Source organism: Ciona robusta, chromosome 10, assembly GCF_009617815.1.
Source record: "Ciona robusta chromosome 10, ASM961781v2".
Taxonomy (NCBI): Eukaryota; Metazoa; Chordata; class Ascidiacea; order Phlebobranchia; family Cionidae; genus Ciona; species Ciona robusta.
In genome coordinates this window covers 7,534,949-7,559,991 of record NC_143244.1, presented here as the reverse complement: position 1 = coordinate 7,559,991, position 25,043 = coordinate 7,534,949, and the positions used below count along the sequence as shown (strand labels likewise).

At 35.9% G+C, this 25,043-nt stretch overlaps 3 protein-coding genes across 3 annotated transcripts in view; all 3 read right to left on the bottom strand.

The window, feature by feature from the left end:
* The window catches only part of LOC149730375 (uncharacterized), a 2,474-nt gene extending 2,205 nt beyond the window's left edge, over window positions 1-269 (bottom strand). The window contains exon 1 of the mRNA XM_089886929.1: window positions 206-269. Coding sequence (XP_089743055.1) covers window positions 206-269 — 64 coding nt within the window. The remainder of the gene's footprint in view (window positions 1-205) is intronic.
* A 624-nt stretch (window positions 270-893) lies between these two features.
* LOC149730374 (uncharacterized) lies at window positions 894-14,190 on the bottom strand. The gene is made up of 9 exons (XM_089886928.1): window positions 13,768-14,190; window positions 11,828-11,898; window positions 11,492-11,648; window positions 10,430-10,631; window positions 9,703-9,848; window positions 9,233-9,295; window positions 8,747-8,945; window positions 8,146-8,291; window positions 894-7,450 (listed from the first exon to the last, which is right to left on the bottom strand). The coding sequence occupies exons 1-9, from the start codon at window positions 14,015-14,017 to the stop codon at window positions 1,005-1,007; spliced, it is 7,680 nt and encodes a 2,559-aa protein (XP_089743054.1). The 5' UTR covers window positions 14,018-14,190; the 3' UTR covers window positions 894-1,004.
* Window positions 14,191-15,842: 1,652 nt separating this feature from the next.
* Window positions 15,843-24,348, bottom strand: LOC149730373 (DNA repair protein Ku80-like). The gene is made up of 16 exons (XM_089887453.1): window positions 24,234-24,348; window positions 23,975-24,088; window positions 23,446-23,635; window positions 23,168-23,216; window positions 22,761-22,889; window positions 21,874-22,086; window positions 21,385-21,534; window positions 20,951-21,054; window positions 20,431-20,606; window positions 19,698-19,876; window positions 19,239-19,343; window positions 18,603-18,848; window positions 17,902-18,053; window positions 17,405-17,517; window positions 16,836-16,941; window positions 15,843-16,370 (listed from the first exon to the last, which is right to left on the bottom strand). The coding sequence occupies exons 1-16, from the start codon at window positions 24,249-24,251 to the stop codon at window positions 16,282-16,284; spliced, it is 2,133 nt and encodes a 710-aa protein (XP_089743579.1). The 5' UTR covers window positions 24,252-24,348; the 3' UTR covers window positions 15,843-16,281.
* Window positions 24,349-25,043: the final 695 nt, after the last annotated feature.

The window sequence follows — 25,043 nt, the reverse complement described above, 5'->3', positions numbered from 1 at the left end:
GGTACTTTAGTTGTTTCATCTGATACTTCTGTTGTTTCAGCTAGTACTTCAGTTGTTTCAGCTGGTACTTCTTTTGTTTCTGCTGGTACTTCTGTTGTTTGAGCTGGTACTTCTGTTGTTTCAGCTGGTACTTCTGTTGTTGGAGCTGGTACTTCAGTTGTTTCAGCTGGTACTTCTGTTATTTTAGCTGATCCTTCAGTTGTACCATCTGGTACTTCTGTTGTTTGAGCTGGTACTTTTGTTGCTTCAGGTGATCTTTGTTGTTTCATCTGGTACTTCTGTTGTTTGAGCTAGTACTTCAGTTGTTTCAGCTGGTACTTCTGTTGTTTCAGCTGGTACTTTAGTTGTTTCATCTGATACTTCTGTTGTTTGAGCTAGTACTTCAGTTGTTTCAGCTGGTACTTCTGTTGTTTCTGCTGGTACTTCTGTTGTTTCAGCTGGGACTTCTGTTGTTGGAGCTGGTACTTCAGTTGTTTCAGCTGGTACGTCTGTTGTTTTAGCTGATCCTTTAGTTGTACCATCTGGTACTTCTGTTGTTTGAGCTGGTACTTTTGTTGTTTCAGGTGATCCTTTGGTTGTTTCATCTGGTACTTCTGTTGTTTGAGCTGGTACTTCTGTTGTTTCAGCTGGTACTTCTGTTGTTTCAGCTGATCCTTCAGTTGTTTCATCTGGTACTTCTGTTGTTTCAGCTAGTACTTCTGTTGTTTTACTTGGTACTTCTGTTGTTTGAGCTAGTACTTCAGTTGTTTCAGCTGGTACTTCTGTTGTTTGAGCTGGTACTTCAGTTGTTTCATCTGGTACTTCTGTTGTTTTAGCTAGTACTTTAGTTGTTTCAGCTGGTGCTTCCGTTGTTTCAGCTGATCCTTCAGTTGTTTCAGTTGATACTTTAGTTGTTTTAACTGGTACTTCTGTTGTTTGAGCTGGTACTTCAGTTGTTTCATCTGGTACTTCTGTTGTTTGATCTGGTACTTCAGTTGTTTCATCTGGTACTTCTGTTGTTTGAACTAGTACTTCTGTTGTTTCAGCTGGTACTTCTGTTGTTTCAGCTGGTACTTCTGTTGATTTAGCTGGTACTTTAGTTGTTTTAGCTGGTACTTCTGTTGTTTCATCTGATCCTTCAGTTGTTTCATGTGGTACTTCTGTTGTTTTAGCTGGTACTTTAGTTGTTTCAGCTGGTGCTTCTGTTGTTTCAGCTGGTACTTCTGTTGTTTGAGCTGGTACTTCTGTTGATTCAGCTGGTACTTTAGTTGTTTTAGCTGGTACTTTGTTGTTGGAGTTGACCCTTCAGTTGTTTCATCTGGTACTTCTGTTGTTTGAGCAGATACTTCAGTTGTTTCAGCTGGTACTTCTGTTGTTTGAGCTGGAACTTCTGTTGTTTCAGCTGGTACTTCTGTTGTTTGAGCTGGAACTTCTGTTGTTTCATCTGGTACTTCAGTTGTTTGAGCTGGTAGTTTAGTTGTTTCAGCTGATCCTTCAGTTGTTGTATTTGGTACTTTTGTTGTTTGAGCTGGTACTTCAGTTGTTTGAGCTAGTACTTCAGTTATTTCATCTCGTACTTCTGTTGTTTGTTCTAGTACTTCAGTTGTTTCAGCTGATCCTTCAGTTGTTTCATCTGATCTTTCAGTTGTATCATCTGGTACATCTGTCGTTTGAGCTAGTACTTCAGTTGTTTCAGCTGGTACCTTTGTTGTTTTAGCAAGTACTTCTGTTGTTTCAGCTGATCCTTCAGTTGTTTCATCTGATACTTCTGTTGTTTGAGCTAGTACTTCAGTTGTTTCAGCTGGTACTTCTGTTGTTTCTGCTGGTACTTCTGTTGTTTGAGCTGGTACCTTTGCTGTTTCAGCTGGTACTTCTGTTGTTGGAGCTGGTACTTCAGTTGTTTCAGGTGATCCTTTGGTTGTTTCATCTGGTACTTCTGTTGTTTGAGCTGGTACTTCTGTTGTTTCAGCTGGTACTTCTGTTGTTTCAGCTGATCCTTCAGTTGTTTCATCTGGTACTTCTGTTGTTTCAGCTAGTACTTCTGTTGTTTCAGTTGGTACTTCTGTTGTTTGAGCTAGTACATCCGTTGTTTCAGCTGGTACTTCTGTTGTTTGAGTTGGTACTTCAGTTGTTTCATCTGGTACTTCTGTTGTTTTAGCTGGTACTTTAGTTGTTTCAGCTGGTGCTTCTGTTGTTTCAGCTAATCCTTCAGTTGTTTCAGTTGATACTTTAGTTGTTTTAACTGGTACTTCTGTTGTTTGAGCTGGTACTTCAGTTGTTTCATCTGGTACTTCTGTTGTTTGAGCTGGTACTTCAGTTGTTTCATCTGGTACTTCTGTTGTTTGAGCTAGTACTTCTGTTGTTTCAGCTGGTACTTCTGTTGTTTCAGCTGGTACTTCTGTTGATTTAGCTGGTACTTTAGTTGTTTTAGCTGGTACTTCTGTTGTTTCATCTGATCCTTCAGTTGTTTCATCTGGTACTTCTGTTGTTTTAGCTGGTACTTTAGTTGTTTCAGCTGGTGCTTCTGTTGTTTCAGCTGATCCCTCAGTTGTTTCATCCGGTACTTCTGTTGTTTGAGCTGGTACTTCTGTTGATTCAGCTGGTACTTTAGTTGTTTTAGCTGGTACTTTTGTTGTTGGAGCTGATCCTTCAGTTGTTTCATCTGGTACTTCTGTTGTTTGAGCAGATACTTCAGTTGTTTCAGCTGGTACTTCAGTTGTTTGAGCTGGTACTTCTGTTGTTTCAGCTGGTACTTCTGTTGTTTGAGCTGGAACTTCTGTTGTTTCAGCTGGTACTTCTGTTGTTTGAGCTGGAACTTCTGTTGTTTCATCTGGTACTTCAGTTGTTTGAGCTGGTAGTTCAGTTGTTTCATCTGGTACTTCTGTTGTTTCAGCAAGTACTTCTGTTGTTTGAGCTGGTACTTCAGTTATTTCATCTGGTACTTCTGTTGTTTGTTCTAGTACTTCAGTTGTTTCAGCTGATCCTTCAGTTGTTTCATCTGATCCTTCAGTTGTTTCATCTGGTACTTCTGTTGTTTGAGCTAGTACTTCAGTTGTTTTAGGTGGTACTTCTGTTGTTTGAGCTGGTACTTCTGTTGTTTTAACAGGTACTTTTGTTGTTCCAGGTGGTACTTCCGTTGTTTCAGCTTGTTCTGTTGTTTCAGTTGGTACTTCTGTTGTTTCACCTTGTTCTTCTGTTGTTTCAGCTGGTACTTCTTCTTTTTCAGCTGGTACTTTTTTTGTTTCGGCTTGTACTTCCGTTGTTTCAACTGAAACTTTCGTTGTTTCACCTGGTACTTCCGTTGTTTCAGCTTGTACTTCTGTTGTTTGAGCTGGTACTTCTGTTGTTTTAGCAGGTACTTTTGTTGTTCCAGGTGGTACTTCCATTGTTTCAGCTGATATTTCTGTTGTTTTAGGTGGTACTTCTGTTGTTTCAGCTTGTTCTTCTGTTGTTTCAGCTGGTACTTCTTCTTTTTCAGCTGGTACTTTTTTTGTTTCGGCTGGTACTTCCGTTGTTTCAGCTGAAACTTTGGTTGTTTCACCTGGTACTTCTGTTGTTTCAGCTGATATTTCTGTTGTTTTAGGTGGTACTTCCGTTGTTTCAGCTGGTACTTCAGTTGTTTCAGCTGGTTCTTCAGTTGTTTCAGCTGGTACTTTAATTGTTTCAGTCGGTAGTTTTGTTGTATTAGCTGGTGGTTCTGTTGTTTCAGCTGGTATTTCTGTTATTTTAGGTGGTACTTCTGTTGTTTCAGCTGGTACTTTAATTGTTTGAGTCGGTACTTTTGCTGTATTAGCTGGTGGTTCTGTTGTTTCAGCTGGTATTTCTGTTGTTTCAGCAGATATATTTGTTGTTTTAGTTGGTACTTCTGTTGTTTTACCTGGTACTTCTGTTGTTTCAGCTGATATTTCCGTTGTTTCAGCTAGTACTTCAGTTGTTTCAGCTGGTACTTCTGTTGTATTAGCCGGTTTTTCTGTTGTTTTAGTTGGTGCTTCAGTTGTTTGAGCCGGTACTTCTGTTGTATTAGCTGGTGGTTTTGTTGTTTCAGCTGGTATTTCTGTTGTTTCAGCAGATATATTTGTCGTTTTAGTTGGTACTTCTGTTGTTTCAGCTAGTACTTCTGTTGTTTCAGCTGGTACTTCTGTTGTTTCAGCTGGTACTTCAATTTTTTGAGTCAGTACTTTTGTTGTATTAGCTGGTGGTTTTGTTGTTTCAGCTGGTATTTCTGTTGTTTCAGCAGATATATTTGTCGTTTTAGTTGGTACTTCTGTTGTTTCAGCTAGTACTTCTGTTGTATTAGCTGGTGGTTCTGTTGTTTCAGCTGGTATTTCTGTTATTTCAGGTGGAACTTCTGTTGTTTCATCTGGTACTTCAGTTGTTTCAGCTAGTAGTTCTGTTGTTTTAGCTGGTGCTTCTGTTGTTTTAGCAGGTTCTTCTGTTGTTTCAGCTGGTACTTTAGTTGTTTCAGCTGCTACTTTTGTTGTTTCAGCTGGTACTTTTGTTGTTTCAGCTGGTACTTTTGTTGTTTCAGCTGGTAATTCTATTGTTTCAGCTGGTACTTCAGTTGTTTTAGCTGGTACTTTAGTTGTTTGAGCTGGTACTTCTGTTGTTTTGGCCGGTGCGTCTGTTGTTTCAGCTGGTACTTCTGTTGTTTCAGCTGGTAGTTCTGTTGTTTTAGCTGGTGCTTCTGTTGTTTTAGCAGGTTCTTTTGTTGTTTCAGCTGGTACTTTAGTTGTTTCTGCTGGTACTTTTGTTGTTTTAGCTGGTACTTCCGTTGTTTCAGCTGGTACTTCAGTTGTTTGACCTGGTACATCTGTTGTTTTAGCTGGTACTTCTGTTGTTTCAGCTGGTACTTCAGTTGTTTCAGCTGGTACTTTTGTTGTTTTAGCTAGTTTTTCTGTTGTTTCAGCTGGTACTTCTGTTGTTTCAGCTGGTACTTCAGTTGTTTCAGCTGGTACTTTTGTTGTTTTAGCTGGTACTTTTGTTGTTTTAGCTAGTTTTTCTGTTGTTTCAGCTGGTACTTCTGTTGTTTCAGCTGGTACTTCTGTCGTTTCAACTGGTGCTTCTGTTGTTTCAGCTGGTACTTCTGTCGTTTCAACTGGTGCTTCTGTTGTTTTAGCTGGTACTTCTGTCGTTTGAGCTGGTACTTCTGTCGTTTGAGCTGGTACTTCTGTTGTTTCAGCTAGTACTTTAGTTGTTTCAGTTGGTACTTTTGTTGTTTTAGCTAGTTTTTCTGTTGTTTCAGCTGGTACTTCTGTTGTTTCAGCTGGTACTTCAGTTGTTTCAGCTGGTACTTTTGTTGTTTTAGCTGGTACTTTTGTTGTTTTAGCTAGTTTTTCTGTTGTTTCAGCTGGTATTTCTGTTATTTCAGGTGGAACTTCTGTTGTTTCATCTGGTACTTCAGTTGTTTCAGCTAGTAGTTCTGTTGTTTTAGCTGGTGCTTCTGTTGTTTTAGCAGGTTCTTCTGTTGTTTCAGCTGGTACTTTAATTGTTTCAGCTGGTACTTTTGTTGTTTCAGCTGGTACTTTTGTTGTTTCAGCTGGTACTTTTGTTGTTTCAGCTGGTAATTCTGTTGTTTCAGCTGGTACTTCAGTTGTTTTAGCTGGTACTTTAGTTGTTTGAGCTGGTACTTCTGTTGTTTTAGCCGGTGCGTCTGTTGTTTCAGCTGGTACTTCTGTTGTTTCAGCTGGTAGTTCTGTTGTTTTAGCTGGTGCTTCTGTTGTTTTAGCAGGTTCTTTTGTTGTTTCAGCTGGTACTTTAGTTGTTTCTGCTGGTACTTTTGTTGTTTTAGCTGGTACTTCCGTTGTTTCAGCTGGTACTTCAGTTGTTTGACCTGGTACATCTGTTGTTTTAGCAGGTACTTCTGTTGTTTCAGCTGGTACTTCAGTTGTTTCAGCTGGTACTTTTGTTGTTTTAGCTAGTTTTTCTGTTGTTTCAGCTGGTACTTCTGTTGTTTCAGCTGGTACTTCAGTTGTTTCAGCTGGTACTTTTGTTGTTTTAGCTGGTACTTTTGTTGTTTTAGCTAGTTTTTCTGTTGTTTCAGCTGGTACTTCTGTTGTTTCAGCTGGTACTTCTGTCGTTTCAACTGGTGCTTCTGTTGTTTCAGCTGGTACTTCTGTCGTTTCAACTGGTGCTTCTGTTGTTTTAGCTGGTACTTCTGTCGTTTGAGCTGGTACTTCTGTCGTTTGAGCTGGTACTTCTGTTGTTTCAGCTAGTACTTTAGTTGTTTCAGTTGGTACTTTTGTTGTTTTAGCTAGTTTTTCTGTTGTTTCAGCTGGTACTTCTGTTGTTTCAGCTGGTACTTCAGTTGTTTCAGCTGGTACTTTTGTTGTTTTAGCTGGTACTTTTGTTGTTTTAGCTAGTTTTTCTGTTGTTTCAGCTGGTACTTCTGTTGTTTCAGCTGGTACTTCTGTCGTTTCAACTGGTGCTTCTGTTGTTTCAGCTGGTACTTCTGTCGTTTCAACTGGTGCTTTTGTTGTTTTAGCTGGTACTTCTGTTGTTTGAGCTGGTACTTTTGTTGTTTTAGATAGTTTTTCTGTTGTTTGAGGTGGTACTTCTGTTGTTTCAGCTGGTACTTCTGTTGTTTCAGCTGGTGCGTCTGTTGTTTTGGCTGGTACTTCAGTCGTTTTAGCTAGTACTTTAGTTGTATCAGCTGGTATTTCTGTCGTTTTGATTGTAACTTCTGTTGTCTTAGCTGGTACTTCTGATGTTTCAGCTAGAACTTCAGTTGTTTTAGCTGGTATTTCTGTCGTTTCAACTGGTGCTTCTGTTGTTTTAGATGTTGGTGTTAAAGATTTTTCAGTTTCTAAAGTTGTTGATTTGAATTCAGAAACTGCTTCTATTGCTAAGGCTCGGGTTGTAACTTCTTCAGGTCCGGTCAATGATAGAACTGATGTAGAAACTGTTCTTGTTGTTTTTGGTATTTCAGGTGATTTTGTGGGCAACGTGCTATGAGTTGGGATATTTGTTGGTATTATTAAAGATGTTTTAACTTTGCTGCTGTAAGGTGCTGTTTCAAAAATAGATCTTGATGGTATGGTTGACAATGTGTTTAAAGTCGATTTTTCTTTCTTTCTTTTCAGACTTGTAATGAAAGCAGTGGAGTTAAATAGATCTGTTTGTTGTGAAGCACTGAATTGAGATGCAGTTGGAAACTCAGTAAGTAGATAAGCAGGGACCATACTTATTGTGGAGTTGATTCTGGTTGGTGCAACTGTTGTATGAACATATTTTGGTGTGGTTTGTAACTGATTTGTAGGATAGCTTGTTGGAAGTTTGAATGTAGCAGTGGTTGATCTACTTTGCTTGGTAGGTACAAGTTGTCCTCCTGATGATGTCAATACACGCAGGGATGTAGCATGTTCTGTTAACATGGGTTGAGATTGTGTTTGAGGAAGAGTTTGCAAAGTGCTTCCAATAAACACAGAAGTTGTTTTAGGAACAGCAGGTCTTGTTGTTGGTTTAGAAGTTTCATCTATATCAAGGTTTATGACAAATCAAAATAACTGACATTTAGAAAAAATCATACAACAGGCTTTTAAAATTAATTATCTAATTTTTAAACATGATTTTAACATTAACAAACATTATGAGTGATTGTGCATTGGGAAACAAATACACAAAAACGTGGCATAAGATTCACTAGTAAAAGAATTACTAAAACTTTTTCAAAAACTTTTTAATATCAAAACATTTCAAGGATAAGACCCTATATGTAAAATTTAGTATTTAATTGAAAACAAACAACCAAGTAACCAAGAAATTGTTAATGTATGTATGTAGTATAATGTAGTATAATTTAGTTTATCCAAAATATTGAAGCTATTGCTTTGTTGTTTAAAATTAGGTAAACCTCCCCACCAATTCAAAAAACTATATATATAATGGTATTGAATCCTTAACTAATCCAAATTATTGAAGCCATTAATCTCTCATTACTTCTCAAACCATTTTGTTGACCCCTATTAAATACCAAATGTGTCAATATGTTGTCCCTTTAAGTTGTATGTTTGTGTCCCCTTTAAACTGATTTGCTTTGTCTCAATTTGTCCTAAGATTTGTGGGGTTTTTGGGTATTTACAATTATGTGTTACTGGTGTCAATGTCATTTTAAACTGAGTGAGACTTTTAGAAGTCATTCTATTTTATATAAAATAACTTAAAACTCACCTTCAAGGACAATGAGATTAACTTGTCCTGAGTTGACCTTTCCCTTCAAGTTAACTCTACATTCATACAACCCAGTGTCCTGTGATGTTAAGTTCCATAAAGATAATGAACCATTGCCAGTCTGGTTTGAAACTGCAGTCCTTCCTCTGTATTTGAAGCAAATAAAATGAATAAATATATAACTAATTAATTTCCCCATGTCAGGCAACAACAGTTTTTATGATGTTCTGGTTCATACACCTTGTGCCGCTTACAAGTTACCATGTATGTAACTTGTATATCCTTCCATAGGGGGCAACGGCAGTTTTTATGATGCCGGTGTTATGTTTCATACACCTTGTGCTGGCATGTGTGTTAAAATTAGTTTTCAAACACATCTATGTTTTTTTATCAGGAGATTAACTCGTAGATGAAATATTATAATGGCAGCAAAATACTGTGCTCACCATACTGCTTTGAACATTAGCTTTACATAAAGCATACATTTATTTTAGATCAAGGAAGATTAGTTTTTATGCCCAATACATAGCTGGCAACAGATCACATAAGTCTTATTCTTCATAGTGGAAAAGTTATATGGGAATAAATAAATAAATTTTACCTATAAGAACCATGTGCTCGTGTAGTTATCCAGTCTGATCTGTAAACTGGAACGAGGTTTCCCCTTTCTTGTTTATACCAGTTAACTTGTTGAGTAAAAACTCGTATTTTGCTTCTTTTCACTGGGAAGCTACAAAACAAAACAACCTTTTTTCCTCTCACAGCAGTTTGGACTTCTCTTGTGGTCACTTGAAATTTTGCTGCAAAATGTTTGCCATAAAAATTTATTCAAAAAAGTATTTTGTTTGTTCAATGTATGTATATATATATATATTATACAAAGAATAAATGTAAAAGCTATAAAATGTAAAACAAAAGGGTCTTGACTCTTGACCATAACAGTACATTTGTATTTAAATCTCTAATTTTTCATCGTTATCCCATTTGTTTTCTATCTTCCTCGATTAAAGTCCATTAAACTTTTCAAATACTCTCAGCAAATAAACTTAAAGAACCACAAATTTATTGAATGACAAACATTTATTACCATGAGGTTTTGTGAGTCTTGTAGAAGGTGTTGGGTGAATCCCACTTCCCGGTCTTCTACGGTCTGTCAATGGCAAAAATAATTGATTTAATATATTCTAATTTGCTTTAAATTGGTTACTTTAGCCCAAGACAATATAAAGTATTTTATAAGATTTTAAAAACTTCAGTTATCGGTTGTTTTGTTTCAGACAACTTGTGTCCATTTACAAGTTACCACGTATGTAACTTATTTATCCTCGCATGGCGGGGCAATGACAGTTGTTATAACACAGATGTTCTGTTTCATACACCTCATGCCCGCTTAAGAGTTACCATTTATATAACTGTGTTTGTGACTAGTCCTACAGCCACTTATAAATAGTTTATATATTCATAACTAACTAAGTTGTACATGTATATTCAGATGGTTAAAAATGATTTAGTTTAACAACTATGGTTGTACATATATTTATATATTTATCAACTTACTTGGTTGCACAAGCAGAATGACGTAATCCTTGTTCTTTTGAACTCCAACTCTCACTTGGCATTCATATTTCCCTCTGTCTGATAAAGTGAGGTTGGAAATCGTTAACGAAGCGTTTCCGTTGATTGGGGAAACTGAGGTTCGTCCTCTGTGGAAAACAACATTGTGTGTTATTGAGCTTGGTTTGTGTAATCTTAATAATAACTTTGTTTGTCTCTTCCATTACTGTAGCAAAGATTTTGAAATATTTTAAATAAAACGAAAGTTTTAGCGACAAAATAACAGTTGTAAAAACAGGACTAGAGTTAAAAACATACTTAGATTTAATTGGAAGAAAATAATCGTGGTCGCTTCACCTAGCAGACAAATTAAGTTAATGATGGTGGAATAAAGGAAATATTTTACTAAAATGAAACAATTTTGAATGTATTATTTTACTGAGGTATGGCCTCTGTGAAGAACAACATTGAAATACCCTAACTATCTTTTTATATTTATATTAAGATATAATAAGAGCTAAAACATACATAAAATACATGCAATATGCCTAACTACAATGGTTAACATAGAAAGACCTATTTTTAAATTTAAATATAATAAAAATCCTGCCTAAATAAAATTTTGCGTCTTGTCCAATGACACCAACATAGTCATAGCACCAAGCCTTGAACCCAGTATCGCTTGGTCTCAACACAAGTGCTCTAACCTCTAAGCAAAGAGTTGTCTTACTTGTAGTGTGCAAAGCTTTCTTTGATAATCCATTCTTCTTTTAGCACTCTTTCTTTTTGACCCCGTCCCAATACTTTATACCAATGCACACGTTTCTTATAAATTGCGAAGTTGTAACTCGGTCGTGGGTAATAACAAAACAATGTAACTTGCCCGCCCTCTACTCCAGTTTGTAAACGCTTTGTACGAACACGGAATGATTCTGTAAATAATAAAAGTTTAGGTTTTCATGATCCAAACTCAATTTGAAATAAAAGTAGATTCTATGTTCAAATCTGGTACACTTAAACGCAATAACAGTATACCCGTAAACACGCCATATGGGTAAATAACGACGTAGTGAAACTGTTAAATAAGACTTATGACTATAAGTAGTTTCGAACTACCACTGCCAACATTAGAACACACGAACTACAAATGATTTTTGCCAACTTTTTATCCGGGTATTTCCCTTAAGGGTAACCCCAAAGTAACTCGTAGCCCCCCAAAATATGTGTGAGTGTCAGTTCACGTGAAAGGGGTTGCGGTATCCTGATATCTGGTGTTGGGTCAGCCATTTAGTTATTATGAGCTAAATGTGCATCTTATCTCACAGTACTATATTACCCACAAAGTAATATACGTGGTAACTCGTAAAAAGCTGACACGAGGTATAGCCTATAAAACAGAACATCCGTGTTAAAACGACTGTCGTTGCCCCGCCATTCGAGGATAAATAAGTTACATACTTGGTAACTGGTAAGCAGACACGAGATGTATGAAACATAAGAACCACTGTCGTTTTCCGGTCACACGAGGATAATGTAAGTTATAGTAGGATGGGGGAAGATGGGACACCTTTCATTCTATTCTCTCGTCACATTTGGTAGTAAACAAAAAACATTCAAAGAATTATAAAACCGTATCCTCACGACTTCCATGCACCGTTGTTAATTCTTTAAAACACGATCAGGCTATTTGGAAATTATGTGCTAAAGGTGTCCTATTTTCCCCCACCCCACTATATAGGCTATTCCATAAAGATTTTACCCGAACTAAACGAGGAACATTATTTCCACTTACTCAAGCATGAGCAATCCCCGAAACAAGCACGAACGATGTTACGTTGTCGCATGCATGCAGCTCTTCTAAGGTCACAGGCGTTCTTGTAAGTTTTGCGGTTGTTTCCACACACGGGAAAGTTAGATTGCCGATTACATTGATGTTTGCATACGCATCTCTGTGAATATAAAGCAGTATTGGTATCAATGTGCTATTTAGGAATCTTTTTTATCCTCGCATGGCGGGGCAGTGATAGTACTTATAACACGGGTGTTCTGTTTCATACATCTTGTGCCCGCTTACAAGTTACCACGTATGTAACTTGTGTGTGATTATTGTTTTGTTTGTTTTTCTTACCCCTCGTTCATCGCACTCAGCACCGTAGAAACATTCCCTATTCTTCCTGCATGGACGAACCCGACCCTGAGCTAAAATAAAAACAACTGCGTTAATATATACCTCATATAAATATTCGAATAACACGTACAAACAAAGTTACATGCAACTTACGCGCGGCGTATGAAACCCGACTATCGATATATATGTACATATGTGGTAACTTGCAAGTTGGCAGGAGGTGTTTGAAACTGAACACCCGTGTTATAGGTACTGTATCATTGCCCCGCTACACAAGGATAAATAGGTTAATTGCATTCATCCATATATAACCAATTCTCTCATATCAGATCCCATAAGTTATCGCGTAATTGCGTCACGTGGTAATTAACGACTATGTAACAGTTTTAGCACCAGCCCGCCGCTGTGTTGCTAATTGAAATTGTGTTCATATTGTTGAAGTTTTTTTTTATGTTGAAGTATGGCTCAATTTTTGCATAAATGAATAAATTTATTTTGTTTCTTCGGTCACGGTAACGTAGGTCAGAGTAACATACAGCATCGTAAAGACGGGACGTAACGGTATAAAGCGACAGTCATTATAACACGCTCATGCATAAAACAGAAGAACAAAACGTGAATGTAACTTCTGCATGGCCATAAAACGCAAGTCGTTATATAACACAAAAAACGTATTCTATAAAAGGCGTGACCGTTACACCCTATAGCAAGAAAATTATGCGTAAAGAATCTATGATTTTATGTGAATGAATGCATATAAATGAATGAATGTAACTTGCTCTATCCTCGCGTGACCGGAAAACGTCGTTAGAACACGGGTGTTCTGTTTCGTACACCTCGTACCAGCTTAAGAGTTACCACGTATGGTTCTTTTTGGGTTACTATGTAGTTTTATAGCCTATATACCCATCTCTCTATACTCAGCAATAATTTTTAATTTAGGTTATTATTTGAATGAATAAAAGCAATGTTTCTTACACTCCGCATAAGTTATTGGTTCGCTTTGTTATAACGCAGAAAGCTGCCTAACAATTTTTGGGCCTAAGCTTATATTTCAAACAGTTTATTTCTAACATTTACCAGAAACATAAAACATTAACAGAACAGTGGTTTATTTTGTAGTTTTAATGCAGAAATAATTCAACGAGTTTTTATTACTTTATATGCTTAGTAGTTACTAGAAAACACATAACACGTGAGCAATGACAGGTTTTATTTAAAAATTGTTTCGAGTTTTATTTATTAAAAAACTTGTACGAGAATTGCATAATCGGCAACAGCAACACATTCATTATGTTACTTCTGCTACAAGGAATAATTTGAACAATCTGCTTATCTGGTATGAAAAAACGTGGTATAGTAGGGTGGGGGAAGATGGGACAGCTTTTCGTTCTATTTTCTCGTCCCATTTGGTAGTAAACAAAGAACATTCAAAGAATTATAAAACCGCATCCTCACGACTTCCATAGACCGTTGTTAATTGTTTAAAACACGACCGGGTTATTAGAATATCATGTGTTAAAGGTGTAGCATCTTCCCCACAGTACTCTACATTTTCCAACGAAACGTCGGAAATTCAAAAATATAGATGAGATTCTACCAACAGTTCAGTTCAAGTTCTAATTAAACACTTGGAAAACACGCGGTGCGTCTTTTGTCGAAAGTTGTAGAATTTTTGTTCAATCACCTCGACCTTGGGTGTTCCAACCCAATAGTGCCGTGATGGTTGAATGAAAATCATACACGTCACCGTGACGTCATTGGAACAGTGATTAGCGTGACCTGCCTCATAAGTGGTGACTAATGGGTAGTCTAAATTGTTGGCGATACGGAAAAACAAACACCCACAAAGCGTTATAACGACTGTCGCTTTCCCACCATGCGAGCATAAATAGTATATTCACTCGTATATACGTCATCATGACGTCAGCGGAACTTACGTGGTGTCCCAAGTAGATTATTTGATGACGTTTGCCTTCTTCGGTGTAGGAATATATCTCTTGACGTTAGACCACTGTTTGAAAACAATACACAAATAATACAAGTAACTAATGCAATGCTCCCATACATTGCACATAGTAAACTGTTCAAAAGAAGTTGATTTAGTAATATAGTACTGTGGGGTAAGCTGAATACCATTAGCACATAAATCCAATATTTCCTGATCGGGTCTTTACAATCAAGAAACATCTTTTAGAGCTACGAGGATACGGTTATATAATGCAGTAAATATTCTTTATTTTCTACCAAAATGGGACGATAAAAGGGAACGAAAACACGTCCCATCTTACCCCACCCTACTATAATATAGTTGCTGTAGTTCTAGTGAAGCCGAGACTAGTCAGACACTGAATGTGATGTAGTGTGTAGCACACCATGGTATTTATACCCTGGAAAGTTTGAAGAGACATTTGAACCACAGTTTGGTGTTAACTTTAATATGTAGGTGCGATGTTTACTTTACCTATTTCGCTGAAAGGATTCCAACCGGTATCCCATGTTCGCTCTATTATCCCAAAGCATTTTAGCTGTTTCTATGCTGTAGTGTAACCAATTGTTTACATCCTAATTATAAATTTTATACAAAAGTAAAACCAAACGACTGTGCAATGGCAGTGATAAGCTTGCCGTTCATAAAGCGATATAATGTGAACGGTATAGAGTATAAGTGCGTGTAGAAAGTGCGGGTCGTTGATAAGTAACTTAGACTGCCCATTGCTTAATACAAATTTATACTTTGAATTGGTGAACAAAGCTGTTTTGACCAAGAAGGGCTGGTGTAATAATCTAGTCACTTCTTCTCAGCCATGCGTTTCGTGTAAAACTTCGATGCTGCTATTATTTTGAACTTATGTGTCTGAGTTGATACAGAAAGGAAAAAAAATATAAAAAGCCTCTCCTATGATACATACGTGGTAACTCGTACGCGGGGACAAGGTGTATGAAACAGAACACCCGTGTTGTAACAACAGTCATCGCCCCACCATGCAAGGATAAATAAGTTACATACGTCGTAACTTGTAAGCTGACATGAGGTGTACGAAAGAGAACACCCGAGTTATAACGACGGTCGGTGCCCCACCATGCGATAAATAAGTTACCTTCATTTGAATTTCCAGATGCCCTTGGCTACGCTCAGTCGTCAACGAATAGCATAATGTTAGACGAAACATGAACATTGAATCGAGTGGTGGCGCTAGATAGCCAGCTCTATGTGTTATAAGGAAACGGGCATCTGTTGTATGTAACATAAGACCCGTGTTATAACGAGTGTCACTGCCCTAATACGCAAATAACTGACAGTCTTTCGTGGTAATAATGATTCCAACTCCTGAACTCCAATATGAGCTGTACGTGGTAACTTGTAAGCGAGGACTATGATAAATAAGTTCGGCCCGTGGCAATGTGCTCAGGGCGCCTGTCGCTAACCACAGGTGAAGGATTCATCAAGGCTCGCCACGTCTATCATTGTTGGCGTAATTTCTCCAACCCATTGATCATTATTGGTTTGTTAACTTATTATAAAAATCACCCACAAAAGTTACATACATGGTAACTCGTAAGCGGACATGAGGTGTATGAAACAGAACACCCGTGCTGTTACAACGACTGTCGTTGCCCCGCCATGCGAGGATAAATAAGTTACATAGGTGGTAACTCCTGTAAGCGGGCACGAGGTGTATGAAACAGAACACCCGTGCTGTTACAACGACTGTTGTTGCCCCGCCATGCGAGGATAAATAAGTTACATTCTTGGCTATGTTTAGTCGTTAACGAAAAGCCTTTCTGAAATCAGACACCAGTGTTATTGGGACTGTCGTTGGCATGTAACACAAGGACAAATAATTGACATTTTTTTTTGGTAAAAGTGATTTCTAAACTCCAATATGATTTGTACGTGGTAACTTATAAGCGGGAGCGAACACAAGTTACATTCGGTTTGTTTAAAGAAAATTTCCCTAAAGCTGCATTTCCCAACCAAGTAAACTGAATACAATTTTCTTATAAAACATAATGGAATGATGGTCCTATGTTATAAACCTTATTAAAACACACAAATTGCAATCATAAGCTACTAAATAAACTAACATTTATATGATTAAATAAACATATACAGTAAGTTTTTAAAGGTAGAAAAAAACAAAAAAACAATGTTTAATGTACTGTAGGGAGGGGGAAGATGGGACACCTTTAGCACATAATATCCAAATATCCTGATCGTGTTTGAACAATTAACAACGGTCTATGGGAGTCGCGAGGTTAGGGTTTTATAATTCTTTGTTCTATGTTTAATACCAAATTGAACGAGAAAATAGAACGAAAATATGTTCCATCTTCCCCACCCTACTGTATATGTTGTTCTGGCCAGGTTTATTCATAAAGAGATTCCTCCGTTTTGTGATCTCAAAGAAAGCAAATTTTGTGAAGTTTAATTGTTTGGTCAACAATGCTATTTATTCCATCATATCCAACAATGCATCAGCTTCATCATCAATCACCTGATCTGACGTCATCATCTGATCATCACTAGAGTCACTATCATCTGTTAATACATGGTTATAAACTTATGTTTGTGGGGTAATATAGGTTTGTGTCTGATTGAATGAATATTATCTATTTTCGCACGATGGGGCAGTGACAGTAGTTATAACACGGATGTTCTTTTCATACACCTCAGGCTCGTTTACAAATTACCACGTATGTTTCTTATTTAACCTCGCATGGCGGGGCAACGACAGTCGTTATAACACGGGCGTTCTGTTTCATACACCTTGTGACCGCTTACAAGTTACCACGTATGTAACTTACGTATGTAACCGTGTGTGTAACTTATTTATTTAGCATGGACCTTACCCCTAACATGCATGAATAAATAAGTTACATTCAAACTGTAGTGTGACAACAACATATATTTAAATCACCCTAGTATAGCTTTTATCATAAGACAATAAATAACATTCATTCACGAAATTGCAGTAACAGTAACATATCATCCACCATGTGTTACCTTGTATTCCATTCTCTTTCAAGAAGTTCCATAAAGTAGGGTTTGTGGCGAGAACAATTTGTTTCAATTCATTCATAAATCTGTTACTACGATCTGTTGCATTCATCTGTGGAAATGAAGTTTAAAGAATATTGGTATCAGCCATAAACAATATGTATATTAACTAACTAAGTCTAACTAAGATCTAAATAAGACTTAGTGCCACCTCCCCATTATCATAATAATACATGGTATCATAATATAATTAAAGTTAAAACTGTAATGTAGAATTTAGTAGAACCAACCATGACATTATAGGGTGTTAATTATTAATCAAGCATCAAAATTAGAGGAAGCTTGAAGGTAAAGCTGCCACAAAGCTTCTCTAAAGTAAACGCAGCCTTTTTGAACTTCCCTACTTAGTCAAGCTCTCAGAGTATTTCTGACGTGTTTGATATTCCAAATTGTCAAGCAAGTTTATTGAGTGTTTTCAGCTGACAGCTGTATCGCTACAAAGTTACATACATGGTAACTTGCATAAGAAATGGGAAACATGTGGTATAATGATAAATAATCACACCAATTCATACCTTGTTAGTTTGTTCCATAAAAGTCACCAAACATTTCAATATTTTATATTTCAAAACTTCAACAAAGGAATCAGAAACAAATTCTTTAATCCGTTGCTCCATTTGATCGAAGGCTGAAAGAAAGAAATTGTAAATAATCTTAACAAACTAACAGATTATTTGTATATTAATGTTTTTAAACTTATCCTTGGGCAAGACACTTAATAATATCGCTCCAATCCAGTGGTCACAGATACGTTGTAGCACCCTGGGTGTTAAGGTAATGGACCAAATCTGGTATAAACCCCAGGTCCCATGGCGTGCCTCACTGTAGGACCTCACCCACATAGAATAGAACGTGCATTTACAATGTTGGGGTAATGGGCCAAATCTGGTCTAAACCCCAGCTCCTATGGCGTGTTTCACTGTAGGACCTTACCCATAGAGAAATAGCAATAGTTATTATGAACCAGAAAGTAAGTAAATCCACGCCAACCAACACTACATTACATACAAACCCTCGTTGCTAGGCAAACTTCCATTTTGTAAAACTTCCACAAAATCCTGATCAGTGGTTACGGTTCCTATGCTTGTGGTTTGCTCGTTTCTTATATGAGCTGATACTGAAACACCAGGTTTTTCTTCTTTATCTGGGTCAGCAACATCTGATCTGTTGGGTAATGAATTATTGATATAGTAGGTGGGGGGGAAGATCGGACACCTTTTCATTCTATTTTCTCGCCCAATTTGGTAGTAAACAAAGAAAATGCAGAGAATTATAAAACCGTATTCTCACGACTCCCACAGACCGTTGTTAATTGTTTAAAACACTATAAGGATATTTAGATATTATGTGCTAAAGGTGTTCCATCTTTCCCCACCATACTGTATTTAAACTTAAAAGCAGGGGTGTCAGGGTAATGGGCAATTGTTGCCCAAGTCTCATGTCTAATGTCACGGCCATATCTCTGTTCTAAACCTCAGATCCTATGGTGTGCTACATGGTAGGATCTCAATCATGTAGAATAAATAGAAATACCAAATTAACCAATATCTTACTAATGGATGTATATACAGTGTTTGGGTATATGGGTCAACTCTGACCTAAATCTTAAGACCCATGGCATGCCCTGCACTTGGGCTATAAGACATTAGCCCGCCATAAAATCACTATTTTCTATGTTGAAAGGGAAGTTAGTTGTTTAAATATAAAACTTACTTATTGTTAATCCACGCTTCATGTGAAGTCTGGGGTTTCTTGTTTAAAATCACCGGGAACTTTTCGTTTATTTGATCAAGTAAAGTTTCAGCGCTCGTTGGGTGCGATATTGAGACTGAATCATTTATAAGTTGATTTAGGTCAGGTAGTTTACTATCAGGGTGCTTCAACCTGTGGTCTAAACATTGGAACGTTCTTTGAAATGTTGGATTCATTTTTTCTTTTGCTTTGAAGATCCCATCTTCACTGTAATATGATGGATATTCAAAAACAATTCAAAAATTCCTGTTGTCGTGGCAAAGTAGTTAAAGTTACATAACTTCAGACTTAACACTGCTACCATTGTGGAAGCTTAATTGCGTTTTGGGCAAGAAACTTACATAGTAACTCGTAAGCGGGCACAAGGTGTATGAAACAAAATACCCGTGGTATAATGACTGTTGTTGCCCCGCCATGCGACGATAAACAAGTTACATACATGGTAACTTACATGTGAGCATGAGGTGTGTGCAACAGATAACCAGTGTTATAGCTTTTGCATTCCTATTATCCTACCACATGGGGGTTAACAACACTCATTCATTTAACATGATTGCAAATATTAATAACATAATGTAAAAAAAGAAACAAACCCACGATTGAGTAAAATCCATGGATGAAATTAAATCCTCAGCAAGTTGAAGTTGTTCTTCACTCGGTTGTTTATTTTTCCCCGAGAACAAAGATTCAAATGACAATGGACTGAAACAAAACAATTTTGTTGTTACTAAAACGCAACAAATTTACAATCAGGGACATTGTCAAAGCAAATGGATTAATTATGTCATTATGTATTAATACTTTTGGTGCCCAGCTAATTCAAATAACCAGGCACACACTAGTTACGAGCTTTTTAGGGTATCCATAATGTCTAAGTTATAAAAGAATAATAAAATACACATCATATAACTTTTCTCGCCGTAAAATAAAAGTTTAGCAAAAATAAAGTTTTAAAATTGTGTGCATTTGTGGCTGAATATTTTCCCATGAGAGGTATTGTATGTCTCTATATTAAAATTGTTTATAGAACATAAGAAATGCTTGGAGTTCTCTCACCGTACATCTTCAGCGAATGGCAAGCTAACCATCACAAGATAATGTGAACCAAGTTTAACCTTTGGAAGCAACGCTACTAGTTTAGGATTGGAGCCTTTACGATATACATGGCAGGCAATACCGCACAAGTTTTGTTTCACCATCGCTGTGCATAATGCTGATAATGCAGTTCCTGCATGCTGTAAAATGTAGGATCAATTTGGAATGATTTTGAAAACCTTAATGAATTTGGCATGGTATTTCAAAAAAACTAATTTTAGAATATTTTTTTTACATAATTACGGCAAAAAAAGATAAACTGATTTAATTTGTTATTATCTAAAAAGCTGCAATGTGTAAAAAGTACCATACTAGCTTGATAGTTATATATTGTTTCAATCTATGTAAAAAGTAGAATTAGTTAGGTAGGTTATTATTCAAGGTTTGATTAAAGGTTTTATATTAAATTTCTTTATAGCGAATGTAGAGGTTATTGATATGTATTATTTAAAGTTATAGATATATATTTTTTAATGAACATCTTTTACATTCATTTTATTCACATTTATCAAAGAATCATATTTGTAATTGTTTTTTTTGCGAAATGTCTTTTTGTGTTTTTTTTTTCAAAAAGTCTAAATGTTTTTTCTACACCTGTCTGCAAAAATTTCGGCAAAAATTACCAGTCTTTTTTTGCAGAAGTTACCAATTTTTTTTGTACACTCTTACAAACAACCCCCAATAAACAACGTACCTCATCTCCAGCCTCAGGTATCACGACATGAGCTTGGTCATCCATATGATGAATCACATGAACATTTCTCATGTCCGTGAACCCAAGTATTGACAAACATTTATCACGAGCAGCGAACTTCATCTGTTTTTCGTCTTCAGTCCCGAACGTTATGATGTCTTTGCCGTATTTGTATCCTGGGAAAAAAGTTATAAACAATAAATAAGTTTTTTTTTATTTCTGTTCGGCCTTGTTGGTCATTCATTCTAAACATATGCTTGTGCTGTGAGGATATGTAAACAAACCCAAACCACAAACTTTACATTAATCACCAGGTAAGCGTAATTTTTAGCCGCCCAACACAGAAAGCACTCAGCAGCTTATTTTTTAAACCACAGCCTGTTAATATGCCTTAATCTAAATATTAATATAAAAACCTTTGTCTAACCCAAAGATTAAATTGCTCCAATCTAAATTAAGAAGCAAAATCTAATATAGTAATATATATGTACTTTAATACTTGTAACAGGAAAATAAAAACCTTTTCCTAAATTTTCTTTGGTAACTTCCGTTTTTTCATCATCATCAATATAATAAAAGATATTCGACGTAATATCTTCCTTCTTGTGTGTTTTAGCATGACATCTAAATAATAAAATCTTATTATTTATGTTCATAAAGTTTAAAAAATACTCAAAAAATTTTAGAAATATTTAGAAAAAATCTAAATAATCTCAATAATAAAATATTCTTACAATTTATAAAACAAACATAAAATCTGTAAATATTTATATTTTTTATAGCAAAACAATAAAATAATAAAGGTACATTTGATAAAGTTTTTACTACAAAAAAAAAACTCTTATCATGAACCAAATAATGTCAAAAACTTTTTTTTAAAATTCACAAAAATTAAAAACATCTTAAAAACACATATGAATCAACTTCTCTAGCGAAAAAAAATTAATGTTTTACTTTTTCCACGTTTGTTTAAGTTTCGCCTCCTTAGTTTTAATATAAGCACAACAGGGTATAGAAAGATGGGATCCCAGTGTTAAATTGCATTTCCATTTGGCTGAACGGACGGAACATTTCTCGAATCCCATCACAGCTTTAACTGCTTCCCTGGGATGTAGTAGTGTTGTTATATGTATTTGTATCTATATGTTTACTAATTCTAGTATATTATAATATTGAAACGGATTATATTATATTATTATATATAGATGTATCATGTATGTAACTTATTTATCCTCGCATGGCGGGGCAACGACAGTCGTTATAACACAGGTGTTCTGTTTCATACACCCCGTGCCCGCTTAGAAGTTACAACGTATGTAACTAATTTATCCTCACGTGGTGGGGCAACAACAGTCATTAAAACAAGGGTGTTTATACACCCTGTGCCCTCTTACGTGTTACCATGTATGTTACTTTGTAGGTTTTTATTTTTCATGTACCAACCTCAATGTATAGCAATCCCCCTGCACACCTCCCCTATGCATCCTTGTTATGACTCCTTCTCCTGCTTGCTGGTTGGCTGACTTAGGTTTCTCCCCACATGGTAATTCCCCTCGATCAGGCCTTCTATGAGTTGAAGTACCAGGTTGGTCATCACCACTATGCGACGGGTTGTCGTCCTCATTTGAAAGGAGCTTGTTTATTGTAAATGAAGAACTGCAGAATTAATTTTATTTGTTTGGTGTTTTAGCACAGTTGTAATAGATTTTACAGAAATAATTTAAAATGAAGACTTTTTTTGAACAGGATACTGCAGTATATGAAGCATTTGCATTGTAGCTACAGGTTACCTGGTTCAAAGCCTATAAGGCTGGTAGGCAAGACACTTTATAGCAATTGCTTCATTCCAGTCAATATTACGGCAAAAAGCATTCCCCCACAAAGTTACATACATGATAACCTGTAAGAGGGCACAAGGTGTATGAAACAGAACACCCGTTTTATAACAATTGTCGTTGCCCCGCCATGCAAGGATAAATAAGTTACATACGTGGTAACTAGCAAGCGGGCACAAGGTGTATGAAACAGAACACCTGTGTTATAACAACTGTTGTTGTCCCGCCATACAAGGATAACTAAGTTACACACGTGGTAACTCCTAAGAAAGCACCAAGTGTATGAAACAGAACACCCGTGTTATAACAATTGTCGTTGCCCCGCCACGCAAGGATAAATAAGTTACACACGTGGTAACTCCTAAGAGAGCACCAAGTGTATGAAACAGAACACCCGTGTTACAAAAATGATAGTTCTTGTCCACCACTCAGGGAGAAACAATTTACATTCAATTAAGAATTAATGATTGAAATATATCAACCAACCAAACCTACATAACATCCAACTGCACATTCATCCCATCTGTGTTGAAACCACCAATTATTCCATCCAAGTTCTCATCACTGGTGGGGTGGCAGAAGTTGGTGAAAAGAACAATTCGACACGAACTTATTTTCTTATATCTAAAGAAAAAAGAAAACTAAAAAAAAAATAAAAATGCTAAATCATCACCTAGACAAATATAGTAATGATTGTCGTTTTTCCAGAAGGATAAAGCAAGTTTCATTCATTCATACTACATTTTTTCTAACTGTACTATGAAAGCCTTTTATAGTGAGCATAGACCTAATGAATTAAAAAAGATGATTCAGCATAAAACATATTGTTAGCTAGTAGCCATGCAGCGAAACAAAAACAACGACTAGCAAAGTAAGCATGAGAAACTGAATAATTTTATCACCTTGTTTCTTTATGCAGATGATCCAAACTAACAGTGAGTGCGTCAACAACTATAAAAGAATATACACTCGAGTCTTCATATGTTAGAATATATAACAAGACAAATTAGAGCCTGTGTTTTATAAATATATGTCAACAGGCTATATAAAAAACAAAAATTATAACATTTTATTTAGATTTTATTATTTACAATAAACTAAACCACAATAGCCATTTATAACAAACATATTTTAACCAAGAAAAACAACAACACACAACTATGGCCACAACATCACTTACAATCTGTCTCCAACACTCCAGGTTTCAGGTCATTGGACAAGTAATGTAGAAGTTCAAAGTTTGGGCAACCCAATGAAAACGCGATCGAAATATTTTGATAACTTTCTTCATCTTCTTGGTTTAATGGATTCGATGTTTCGTTTGTTCCGAATAAAACTAAACTCACTTCATCTTTGGATTGTGAAAATATCTGAAAAAAAAAATAGAAAAAAATAGAATGAGAATGAAAAATTAACTTTGCTTGTGAAATTAGAGTGAGAAAATACCTAAAAATGAAGATAAAGGCTGCAAATTTAATATAACTTGAACAAAACAACGAAGAGAATGAATTTAGAAACAAAACGACATTCGTTAATAAAAACACGCTATTGATTAAAAATACTTGAGAAAAAATGTAAACCCATAAACATTATTTACCTAACTTTTTAGTAACAAAAAAAGTTAAACTGTAGTAGAGTAGTAGACCAAACAAATGGCAATCCACTTTTGGGTTGTGAAATCATTAACAAACCACAATTAAAGCAATTACTTTGCGTTGTACAAGAGTAGATATAACATGAATGCAAAGATCAAGTGAAGTTGATTGATTGTCTGTTGAATCTTTCATTCCAGTTCCAACATCTAAACACAACAGCAATGCTTCCTGTGATAACATGAGGTAAAATTATATATATGTATATATATAATGTTTATGTGCTAATAGTTCCCAATAAAATAAAAGCTTTAGTTGCTCGTATACAGACAGGAGACAGATATAGTTACAAATAAAATAGCTCCTGCTCGAATACCTTTTTTGAAGCAGCCATTGCTGAAGCCTGTTTTCAAATATTAAATTGAAACCAACTCTTAACAAAATGACATTTTCAGTAATAAAAAGGTTCTAAAGATAAAACTTGTTATTAAAATCAGAGTCCGTATATAAACATGTTTATATACGGACTCTGATTAAAATATTTCACAAACGTCTAAAATCAAAAATCAAAACACGATTAGTTTTTGGAAATACCCTAGTCCGCAACTCTAAAAAATCGTGATTTTGATAAACACATTTAAAAAAATATTCCACCATGATTTTCCTACTGCACAACCATTTCTTAATTATAATTTAAAAAAATACATTTTACGCTAATTTTTGGAGGCTGTTTAAATATAAATTGCGGCACCACTTTTCTATTTGTAAATGAAAATATTGGCAGAATGTTTGTTGTTAATTTGTCATGTGATAACCCCACAGAAATAAAAAAGAGTAGAACGCGCAACTGCCCAAAACCGTGATATATTCTTTTTTCTATTCACGTGACTGCCAACTCCGTCCCCATTTCGCTTGGTTTCCATTGTAAAAGATAGGCGCACAGTGATTTCAGGAGGTTTTAGCCGTTTATTTCAAAAACTACACTAACTATTCCAGTTTATTAGGCCAGTTTAGTTTTTGGTAGGATAATGCTTACACTTTAGCGCTTGTTTAGGAAAATTAATTATTTTATAAATTTAATTAATAACGTTCAAACAAACAGTTTGTTAGAAATATATATATGTTTGGAAATAGTTATTTTTCCCTATAAACTTAAATTAAGTCAAAAAACGAAAAAAAACTACAT

What these genes read in the sequence shown, in the direction of transcription:
- LOC149730374 (XM_089886928.1), bottom strand. Translation starts at nt 14,017, where the DNA reads ATGTTTCTTGATTGTAAAGACCCGATCAGGAAATATTGGATTTATGTG. An exon ending in CGAGCACATGGTTCTTATAG is followed by an intron (nt 8,292 to 8,746) that starts GTAAAATTTATT and finishes CTTCAAATACAG; the next exon opens with AGGAAGGACTGCAGTTTCAA. An exon ending in TAATCTCATTGTCCTTGAAG is followed by an intron (nt 7,451 to 8,145) that starts GTGAGTTTTAAG and finishes ACCTTGATATAG; the next exon opens with ATGAAACTTCTAAACCAACA.
- LOC149730373 (XM_089887453.1), bottom strand. An exon ending in TACCTGAGGCTGGAGATGAG is followed by an intron (nt 19,877 to 20,430) that starts GTACGTTGTTTA and finishes TACATTTTACAG; the next exon opens with CATGCAGGAACTGCATTATC. An exon ending in GAAAGAGAATGGAATACAAG is followed by an intron (nt 16,371 to 16,835) that starts GTAACACATGGT and finishes ATGTATTAACAG; the next exon opens with ATGATAGTGACTCTAGTGAT.